Here is a 10951-nt window from a genome sequence, read left to right as displayed (position 1 = left end):
GGGGGAGCGGACCCGCTGCTGACGAGGGAAGGAGAACTGCGGGGAGGGCCCATGAATGAATCTCCCCGCTGAGCTTGCCTCTGCCCTTCCTTCTCCAGAGACCTCCCCGGTCTGGGAGGGATTCTGTGGAGAAGAGGACAGGGTGCCAGGAAGGTGGGGTGTAAACAAACATGCCCTGGACATGACCTCGGAGGATTTTAATGAATAGCTGAAATGACTCATCAACCAGCAGGGCTGAAGCTGAGGGATATCGGGTGCTGGGGATGGTAACTAATGGAAACATTAATTAAGAGTTCAGCTCTTGCCAGCTGCGAGGAGCGTATGAACCTGAGAGCTGACACGGTCACAGCGATCCGGGGCCAGAGGAGAGCTCCTGGAGCTGATGGCACAGCTGGATTACACATGACGGCCTGGGATTTTTGATGAAAGCTTACTGTAGCGTAAAGCAACCCGTACAGAGGCAGGGAACTTGCTGGACGGGTTTTGTTGTTCAGTGAAAGATCCGGCATCTCCGGCATTCCCTGTTCCAGGAATCCTTGGGAGTGGTGCTTGAATTAACCTGCATGAATTAACCCCTCGTGAAGGGCAGAGCAGACAGAGGAGCATTGTTCAGAGTTACTTGATGACTTCAGCTGACGTCTTGGAGTTTCCATCAGTAGAAAGATTGTGAGACTTCCTGGAGAGGGCTCCAACTCACCTTCTTTCTGGGTAGAAAGTGAATGTGAAGGTGATGGGTCAGTGGTTGTTACTTGGCAAGAAGCACCATATTCCATGCCGAATGGTGCACTGTAGAGCATCAACCTTTGAAGCTTGATAGCCTGGGCAACACCACACAGTGCCACAGTGCACGGTGTGTGAAAGGGAATGTGCTTAAGAATGAAGGCACGATGAAAACGAACACATCCTCTCAGCTTTACATTACTGTCCATGGTTCTTCTGGGAAGTCTGGCCCAGTATGTCCTTGCAGTGTTTGAGCTCCTTGGACTTTTTCTGGCCATGTTTCATCTGCCTCTTTCTTGAAGGACTCTCTGCTCTCTGTTCTTGAGGCTGATATTCTGGGAGGTTCTGGGTTGCATCTGTAGGGTGCAAAGCTGCTCACACCACATTTCTGTTCTTGCAGCGGGTTCAGGCTCAATGCAGGGTCCTCAGACACCTCAGTCCACCAGCAGCTCCATGGCAGAAGGAGGAGACCTGAAGCCACCAACTCCAGCATCTACGCCACACAGTCAGATGCCCCCTTTGCCTGGCATCAGGTATGAAACCATTGCACCCATTCCCACTACGCTGGATGCAGCATGACTGTGAGGTTGCTTCTGGGTCACTGCCACAGATGGCTGTTTTGGTGGAGCTCCAAGGCTTTGCTCCTTTGGTAATGGCTCACAGCAACGTTGTTGACTCTGCATCTGTGTGAGAATAATCATTACTCTGGGGACTGGGGTTGAGGACAGCATTGTGGAAGGGCAGTTCTTCATGCCTCTGTTGGAGGAGCCTGACTGTTGTCCTTCTAAGGGATAGCAACACCTGAGAGGGAACATGGGGGGAAGAGTATCCTGAGGAGCATCGTGGATCTCTATAATCCTGTGTTTGGGTGTTGTTTATCTTTTCAACCAGGAGTAACTCAGTGGGCCTTCAGGATGCCTTTGCAGATGGTAGTGATCCTACGTTCCAGAAGCGGAACTCCATGACTCCAAATCCAGGGTACCAGCCCAGCATGAATACCTCTGACATGATGGGTCGCATGTCTTACGAGCCAAATAAAGATCCTTACAGCAGTATGAGGAAAGGTGAGGAAGTCCTTGTGTGCTCCTTTCCCTTTTCTCCTTGGGTGCTAATCCCTGTGTCTGGCTGTACTCTGGGATGTGCTGTAGGAGAGACCTTCTCCTTTTCCTTCTTCCCCAGAATTTGGGACCTACCTTTCTAATGCAGCAGTAGACATCTTTATTGGTTGTTCTTTTCAATATTCCAGCTCCAGGAAGCGATCCCTTCATGTCCTCAGGGCAGGGCCCCAACAGTGGTATGGGTGACCCTTACAATCGTGCTGCAGGTCCAGGGATGGGTAATATGGCCATGGGACAGCGGCAACACTATTCCTATGGAGGTCCTTACGACAGAGTGAGGTGGGTACTCGAAGTTGGTGAGATCTTGATTTACTTGACTCATGTGAAACTATTACTTTCTCATCACTGTTGTGACTTTTCTGATCATCTTTTTTTCCATTTGTGGAGAAAAGATGAATTTAAGTGGACGTGTGGGGGTTTTTGTCTTTCCATATAGGACGGAGCCCGGCATGGGACCTGAGGGCAACTTAGCAACCGGAACTCCGCAGCCAAACATCATGCCTTCCACCCCTGAATCGGGGATGTACTCTCCCAGCCGCTACCCACAGCAGCAGCAGCAAAGGTCTGTGCAGGGTGTTGCCACAAACAGCTCTTCCCAGTTAGAGAGCTCTGAGACTGTGAGAGTGAAGCGTGCATCTGATCAGACAAGTAATGCATCTGTTTCTTCTCCAGACATGATTCCTATGGCAATCAATTCTCCACTCAAGGCACATCCTCGGGCAGCCCCTTCCCTAGCCAGCAAACTACCATGTATCAACAGCAACAGCAGGTAAACCATCAGACATTTTAAATTCTTTTTAACTGAGAGACAGAAGAGTTTTTATCTGTGAAATTTTGTGAAAAGGGGAGGATGAAAACTCTTTGGGCTGTTGTGTTTCCTTTATGAATGTGTAGAATTAAGTGGAGCCTCCTTCTCTGGAGACATTCAAGACCCGCCTGGACGCCTTCCTGTGTGATCTCATTGAGGTTCCTGCTCTGGCAGGGGGATTGGACTGGATGATCTTTCAAGGTCCCTTCCAATCCCCAGCATTCTGTGTGATTATACAGGAGACTTTTTTTTTTTTTTCTTTCCCAGTTTACAAATAGTTTAAATAAGTTTTAATGAGCATTTCCAGTGTTATGTTAGCAAAACAATGTTCTGAGAACAGAGGTTGTGTAGTTTGCAGACGTGCGCGCTCTGGTCAGGCAGCAGGAGATCAGGAAGCTTTATTTGGGCTTCTCTATCCCTCTGGAACTTTCTGAATCCCATCATGTTTCTGTAACACTTTTGGTCCAAGTTGATCAGATGAGTTTGTTGGGAGTATGTCCTTGCTGGTTCTGGGGAGCTGTTTCAGGTGGATCATTCTGCACAAGCCAGGGCTGTTTTTGTTTTTGTTTTTGCCTTACTGAGCCTGCAGACAAAGGCTTCAGACTGGCCTCCGCTGCCTCCTACTCGTTGTTCTCAAAAACATCAGGTTTGTTTCAGGACAGAGTTTGAATGAACATATATCTCTTTCCAGAATCCTTATAATATGACTTGCTCTTTGTGTCAGTGCCAAGACCCATAATGTTTTCCTGATAATTTGGAGCCCTCTGGTTTAGGGGAGTGTAGAGAGGGCAACTCGCTGAGCTGTGCTAAGAATAATTCCAACTGCTCTGCAGTTTGGCTCTGCAACCAGAGCCACGGGGCTCTGAGCCAAGAGTTCGAGTTACTCTGGTACTTGTCATCTTTGAAGCCCTAGAGCTCCATCTGAAGCCAGTCATGACCGTGGAGCTTCCGAGTAGACTGTACAGCAGCTAGAGCACAGACCCTTGGAGGCAAGAGAGATCTTGGGTTTTAATTCTGTCTCAGCAATTGAGTGTTTTCTCTGTTTGCACTTAGAAGTAGGGGGGGATAGTTATCGCTCCTTGGAATGATGTGTTTTGAAATCTACAGGAAAGGAAGAAGCAGGAAGTACAACAGTTTTTAATGCATTTTGTTAGATGCTTTAGCAGAAATCTCTGTTTTCTGGGAAACTGAAGAGAAATAGGGTCTGATAAAATTCCTGGATGTGAAAAGAAACAAGTACCTGTGCAGAGTTTGGTTTGTGGTGAATATGTAGTAGAGATGAGTCTTTTCTACAGGAAAGTCCTTTCTGTGGTCAGGCTTCTGCCCCAAAGGCATCCTTGTAGAATCCACAAGGAAACTCCCCAGCCAGCCACAAGGAATCAGGCTTGGCTTGTGACACTGAAAGACTGATCCAGCTTCACGTTGGATATGGCTAACGACGAGACAAGTTTTGCCCACTTACAGGCCACGCCATGGGCCATGTCCTCTGGCTCTGAGTAGCTCTACCCACTGAGGTTTGGTTTGCTTGTTTCTAAGTAGATAATCCCGTATTTTCAATGCCTTTTATTTTCCCCTGTAGAATTACAAGCGACCGATGGATGGCAGCTACGGCCCGCCTGCTAAACGACACGAAGGGGAGATGTACAACGTACCGTACAGCGCCGGGCAGGGGCAGACACAGCAGCAGCTGCCTCCAGCACAGACCCAGCAACCGAGCCAGCAGCAAACTGCACAGCCATCTCCACAGCAGGACCTGTATAACCAGTATGGGAGTACATACCCTGCTGCTGATCGCCGATCTGCCGGAGGGCCACAGAACCAGTTCCCATTCCAATTTGGCAGAGACAGGGTCTCGGCTCCCCCAGGCTCCAATACTCAACAAAACATGCCTCCTCAGATGATGGGTGGTCCCATACAGTCTACTGCAGAGGGTCCTCAGCAAGGCGCCATGTGGCAGGGGCGTAACGAAATGGGGTACAGCTATCCGAACCGGCAGAGCAGCGGCTCTGCGCCCCAGGGGCCTGCTTATCACGGAGTGACTCGAACAGATGAAATTCTGCATTCAGACCAGAGGGTCAACCATGAGGGACCATGGCCTTCCCACGGGAACCGGCAACCTCCTTATGGTCCCTCTGCCCCCGTGCCCCCAATGACTAGGCCTCCCCAGTCTAACTACCAGACCCCCCCTAGCATGCAGAATCACATTCCTCAGGTATCCAGCCCAGCACCTCTGCCCAGACCTCTGGAGAATCGTACTTCTCCTAGTAAATCTCCATTCCTGCACTCGGGGATGAAAATGCAGAAGGCAGGACCGCCAGTCCCTGCCTCGCATATAACACCAGCAGCTGTACAGCCTCCCATGATCCGACGAGACATCACCTTCCCTCCGGGATCAGTAGAAGCTACGCAACCTGTGTTGAAGCAGAGGAGACGGCTGACAGCAAAAGATATTGGTAAGAGCAAACTCCTGCCTTTCTCCTTGTGCCTGTCGAGGGGACGGGGTGCTGCCCTGACCCTTGGGTACAGTACTGCCAAGTGGAGGGGCTCTGCTGGCTTTGCTGTATTTTTGCAGGTTAGTTGTGGTTTTGTTTGGTCATTCTCTGCAGAGAGATGACTGGTACATACAGTCTGTACATCATCTTCAACAGGCTCTGCTCTTCATGGGTCCAGAAAGCAGTATCGAGTATCTCCTTTTTGTTTTTAAAACTCCAGGAGCTTGGAAGTGTTATGTGTTTATGTTACAGGAACTCCTGAAGCCTGGAGAGTGATGATGTCTCTGAAGTCCGGGCTGCTAGCTGAAAGTACGTGGGCCTTAGATACCATAAACATCCTGCTCTATGATGACAACAGCATAATGACCTTCAACCTCAGCCAGGTGGGTGCAGATGCTCTCAGATGCAGGTCTTTGAAGTTCTAATTTTGTAGGGTTTTCTGTCAACGAGATAGCAACAGGCAGCTTGTGCCCTTGTAGAGCCAGACTCCCAGACGTCCCTGTGCCTGCAGAGCACGCCAGGTCTGGAGAGAGTAAGGGGTCTGGGTAGCTGTGTGCTCGTTACTCGCTAGCCTGTGTAATTTATATATTTTTTTTTTGATGTGCAAACCTGTGTTCTCCCCTTTCTGGTGACATGTATTGCCTCTGTAACAGAGGAAGTGAATAACGGTGAGGGGGCCATGACGGACTTTGCAGTGAGAGTGCTCTGAAAGGCAGGAGGCTGCTTGATTTTCAAATGTTGATGGTGTTCATTCCCCTCTGGCTCTGTCTTTCCCCGAGACAGTGCTCAGGGATGGAGATGCCAATCTGGAGATCCAGCCTCTCTCAGTCACCACGTGCCTCTGTGGCTGTTGTAAAAACATCTTGGCAATACAGTAAAAGCTGCTTTTCCTTAGTGCTGCCCTTCACCTCCCCGTGTATTAACCACAGGGGAGATACAACCAAGAGCAGGTGTGTTTTTGCACAGGTATGTGTGTGAGGAGAGGGGGCAGCTGGATACTGACAGTCAGTATCTGGTTTTGCCTTTGTTCCTTTTCTCAGAGGACAGAGAGCTCTCTTTGGCAAACGGTTTGAAGCCAGCATGAAAAACACCCATTAATTAACATCAGTGCTTAAATTGTTAGCCCTTTATGCCCTGCTTCCCCAGTTGCTCGTGTTGGCCAAAGTTGTTTTCTGATCACTGTTCCCTTCCTTCCTTCCCCTCCTGTTTTTCTCCTCCCTTGTAGCTGCCAGGTTTGCTGGAGCTCTTGGTGGAGTATTTCCGGCGCTGCCTGATCGAGATCTTTGGAATCCTGAAGGAATACGAGGTGGGAGACCCAGGGCAAAGAACACTATTAGATCCTGAAAGGTTCTGCAAATCTTCAGCTTCCTCTCATGAAGAAGGGGAGGAGGATGATGAACCACGGAGCCTAAACTGTGAGGAGGAAGAAGAGGATGAGGAAGAGGAGGAGGCTGCGTTTTCAAGCAAGGACAAAGCACCTCTAGAGAGCAGCGAGGAAAAACTAGTTAGTAAATTTGACAAACTTCCAGTCAAGGTCGTGCAGAAGAATGACCCGTTTGTGGTAGATTATTCAGACAAGTTGGGGCGAGTGCAGGAGTTTGAGAGCGGGCTGCTGCACTGGCGGATCGGTGGCGGAGATACCACCGAGCACATTCAGACCCACTTTGAGAGCAAGACGGAGCTACCTTTGACTCATAAACGAGCTTCCTGCAACTCTGTCTTGAGGAAACGTTCAGCAGCTGAGAGCAATCCAAGCACTAGGGAAGGAGAGACTCTTCCATCCGACAGCTCCTCGGAGAAGAGGATAACTGCCACCATGGATGACATGCTTTCGGCACGTCCGGGCTCCCTGGCAGGGGAGGAGGAAGAGGTCAAAGCTTTGGAAACGGCGAAGGAAAGCAGCAAGTTTCCCTTTGGCATTAGTCCAGCTCAGAGCCACAGAAATATAAAAATTCTGGAGGATGAACCTCACAGTAAAGACGAGACGCCCCTCTGCACCCTCCTAGACTGGCAGGACTCTCTGGCGAAGCGATGCATCTGTGTCTCTAACATCATCAGGAGTTTATCATTTGTGCCGGGCAATGACTTTGAAATGTCTAAACATCCCGGGCTGCTGCTGATTCTAGGGAAACTGATCCTCTTACACCACAAGCATCCAGAACGCAAACAGGCACCCCTGACCTATGAGAAAGAGGAGGAGCAGGACCAAGGGGTGAGCTGCAACAAGGTGGAGTGGTGGTGGGACTGCTTGGAGATGCTGCGTGAAAATACACTGGTCACGTTGGCCAACATTTCTGGCCAGCTGGACCTCTCCCCTTACCCGGAAAGCATCTGTTTGCCTATCCTGGATGGACTCCTCCACTGGGCAGTATGTCCATCAGCAGAGGCCCAGGATCCCTTTCCGACACTGGGACCCAATGCAGTCCTCTCCCCTCAGAGACTGGTTTTGGAAACACTCAGCAAACTCAGCATCCAGGACAACAATGTGGATTTGATTCTTGCAACTCCCCCTTTCAGTCGCTTGGAGAAGCTGTACAGCACCATGGTGCGGTTCCTTAGTGACAGAAAGAACCCGGTGTGTCGAGAGATGGCTGTGGTACTGCTGGCCAACTTGGCACAGGGGGACAGCCTGGCAGCAAGAGCGATTGCTGTGCAGAAGGGCAGCATTGGCAACTTGCTGGGCTTCTTGGAGGACAGCCTGGCCGCCACGCAGTTCCAGCAGAGCCAGGCTGGCTTGATGCACATGCAGAACCCACCCTTTGAGTCGACGAGCGTGGACATGATGCGCCGAGCTGCTCGGGCGCTGCTCGCCCTGGCCAAGGTGGACGAGAACCACTCAGAGTTCACGTTATACGAGTCGCGGCTGTTGGACATCTCCGTGTCGCCTTTGATGAACTCTTTGGTTTCACAAGTTATTTGTGATGTACTGTTTTTAATTGGCCAGTCATGACAGCTGTGGGATCCGAGACCCTGTGTGCGTGTGCGTGAGTGGAGAACTTAGAAACTGACTGTTGCCCTTTATTTATGCAAAACCACCTCAGAATCCACTGTCTGCCCTGCGCTGTCCTGCTTCTCCCTTGGGGAAAGATGTCCCCGTTCCCTTTCCCCTTCCCCTTGCCCTTCAAATTTGTCCTGAATCCCTTATTAAAGGAGACAAAGTTCTGTCTACATAGAAGACTTTTTTTATTTTAACCAAAGTTACTGTCGTTTACAGTGAGTTTGGGGAAAACGACTTGCCGTGTTATCACATTGACAGGCACCACTTTCCTAACTGTTTTTAATGGTAAACTCTGAAGGACAAAAGCGACTGCTGAACTCTGTGTGGTTTATCGTTGTACATTCACAATCTTGCAGGAACCAAGAAGTTACCAGTTGTGAACAGACCTTGTCCAAGGGAGGCCTGTGCAGTAGCGTGTAGAACTTCATGTACTGTACACCTTAAACTGTAAACATACTGTAATAATGTCTCACATGGAAAGAAAAGAAAAAAAGAAAAGAAAAAAAAAACGCTGGATCAGCAGCAAGCTGTAGTTTTTAAAAATGTTTTTAGTTAATGTTGAGGAGAAAAAAAAAAAAAAAAGGCTTTTCCCCCAAAGTATCATGTGTGAACCTACAACACCCTGACCTCTTTCTCTCTTCCTCCTTGATTGTATGAATAACCCTGAGATCACCTCTTAGAACTGGTTTTAACCTTTAGCTGCAGCCTGAACGCTGCCACGTGTGTATATATATATGACGTTGTACATTGCACATACCCTAAGATTCCTTGCAGTTTTGTCCCCCTCTCCCTACCCCTTTATAGTATGACGAGTTAACGAGTTGATGACCTGCAAAAGCGAGACACAATTATTTAATCTCTTGCCAGACATCCCTCCCTGGAGGATGCTGTACAGGTCTCTGTGTATAAAGTCATTGCTGTCTCAGCAGCCAATCAACTTATAGTTTATTTTTCCTGTTTTTGTTTTCTTTCTAATCGAGGTGTGAAAAAGTTCTAGGTTCAGTTGAAGTTCCTGATGAAGAAACACAATTGAGATTTTTCAGTGATGAATTCTGCATATTTGTATTTCAGACGATGTAGCTAAAAACTTGATGTAAATTCCTCCCTTTTTTCCTTTTTTGGCTTAATGAATATCATTTATTCAGTATGAAATCTTTATACTATATGTTCCACGTGTTAAGAATAAATGTACATTAAATCTTGGTAAGATGTTTGTAAGGGTTTTTTTTATTAGCAGCACAGGGAGGGAGGTAACCTCAGTGCTGTCAGGTCTTGTTGATGTGATGTTGTAGGTCAGCTCCTCCTTACTATGCAGCACGGAGACCTCCGAGGTCCTGTGTGCTGCAGCAGTGTCTGGGGGTGACAGTGTCCTGTCTTGTCCTGGAGACCCTCATGCTGTGTGGTCTGGCTTTGCTTTCCCTGTTTGGCTTTGTTTCAGTGATGGAGTTTTGGCTTAGTGCTGCTGAGGTTCAGGTGGGAGTGGATGTGCAGCGTGAGGTGAAGCTACAGCAGAGAGACAGTTCACAGGGTGGAAAAGGCTGTTGCTGGGAAGGGAGGCAGTTCCCTTTCAGCTCTGTAAAATGGAAAATATTCATTCCCCTTGCTTTTTTTTTCCCCTCACATTTTCTTGGAACTGTGGTGTGGACTCCTGACTTCTTTCAGAGGATGGGGTTTTCTAGCGGACAGAGCTCTGATGCCCTTCAGCAAACGGCCAAAGTTCGTGCTCTTCATATGAAAATCTGCACGTTTTCATGGTTAGTAAATGGGTATTTTATTTAGCCTGAAGCTTTATCCTCAAATGGTAATGGAAGCAGGCTAGCTAGAATTGCACTGAGCTTGTTTAAGCAAAAAAGGTAGTTAAAGGAGAAGCTTTTTTGAAGGCAGGCTTAATTTTTCTTTTAAAAAATCCCCTTGTTTTATCCTCTCCTAGGGAGCTCTCAGTTCCCAGAGCCCTTCCTTTGCTGTATTCCTTAAACTTCAGATTCCTGGGAGTAATTGTGCCAGAATTAAACTGACTCTTTTCTGAAGAAGTCTGTTTATCAGCAGTTTTTTTGGGAGTTCCTTGCCTGGCAAAAGGAGAGAATCTTTAAAATGGATTTTTTAAGAGACAGGAATGGTGCAGGGCTTCCTTGGCTTTAAAAAATACTGACTGGAAACCAAGTTGTGAGATAAGAATTCTGCTGGACTTGGCCGTGCTGCGATAATGTTGTTGAGTTAAAACCAACTTCTCTGTTAATTTACTTCTCTATTATTCCAGGACCTTTGTTATTCTGATTAAATTAATGTAAAAAATTTACTTCTTTTTCTAAACAGAAAGGACCTCAGCAGCAAGGTTGAAGAAAGGAACCGTGAGCAGCTTTTGTACAGCTTCTGTGTTCATATTGTGGTGAATTTAATCATCGGCAAACGCTGCATTTGGGAGGGAAAGAATAGTCACAAGTGGTACCAACTCCCCATTTCACCAGTATTTATACAGCCCGTGGATCTGAGGGGAGCAATTCCGCTCCCCCAGCACTTGCATGCGCGCAGATGTGTACTCCTCTCGCGCTTCTAAAATGGTTCAAAGCAAAGGAGCAGAGATGAGAAATGAGTAAAATGAGAACAAGCAGCGTTCACAGTTTGTAATTAGGGACTATTTTGAGAGCCACACCTGATCTCAACTCATCTTGGCTGCCCAGAATGCAAATCCTTGATGCTTTGACCTGATTTGTACCCAAAGCTTTCCCTTTCTGCAGGCATTCCTTCAGCCGCCTCTCTTTGACCTCGGCCCTTCCAACGTTTCTTATTTTTACCAGCAAGGGAGAAAACTTCTTGA

The 10951-nt window shown here is 48.1% G+C and overlaps 1 protein-coding gene across 1 annotated transcript in view; it reads left to right on the top strand.

The window, feature by feature from the left end:
- Positions 1 to 8088, top strand: part of ARID1A (AT-rich interaction domain 1A) — a 36037-nt gene extending 27949 nt beyond the window's left edge. The window contains exons 12-19 of the mRNA XM_010169165.2: positions 1121 to 1253; positions 1612 to 1784; positions 1967 to 2117; positions 2275 to 2400; positions 2511 to 2607; positions 4226 to 5099; positions 5391 to 5521; positions 6364 to 8088. Coding sequence (XP_010167467.1) covers positions 1121 to 1253; positions 1612 to 1784; positions 1967 to 2117; positions 2275 to 2400; positions 2511 to 2607; positions 4226 to 5099; positions 5391 to 5521; positions 6364 to 8088 — 3410 coding nt within the window. The remainder of the gene's footprint in view (positions 1 to 1120; positions 1254 to 1611; positions 1785 to 1966; positions 2118 to 2274; positions 2401 to 2510; positions 2608 to 4225; positions 5100 to 5390; positions 5522 to 6363) is intronic.
- The last annotated feature ends 2863 nt before the right edge of the window (positions 8089 to 10951 follow it).

The sequence above is a fragment of the Antrostomus carolinensis genome, unplaced genomic scaffold (assembly GCF_000700745.2).
Source record: "Antrostomus carolinensis isolate BGI_N321 unplaced genomic scaffold, ASM70074v2 scaffold39375, whole genome shotgun sequence".
Lineage (NCBI taxonomy): Eukaryota > Metazoa > Chordata > Aves > Caprimulgiformes > Caprimulgidae > Antrostomus > Antrostomus carolinensis.
This window is presented reverse-complemented; position numbering and strand designations above follow the sequence as displayed.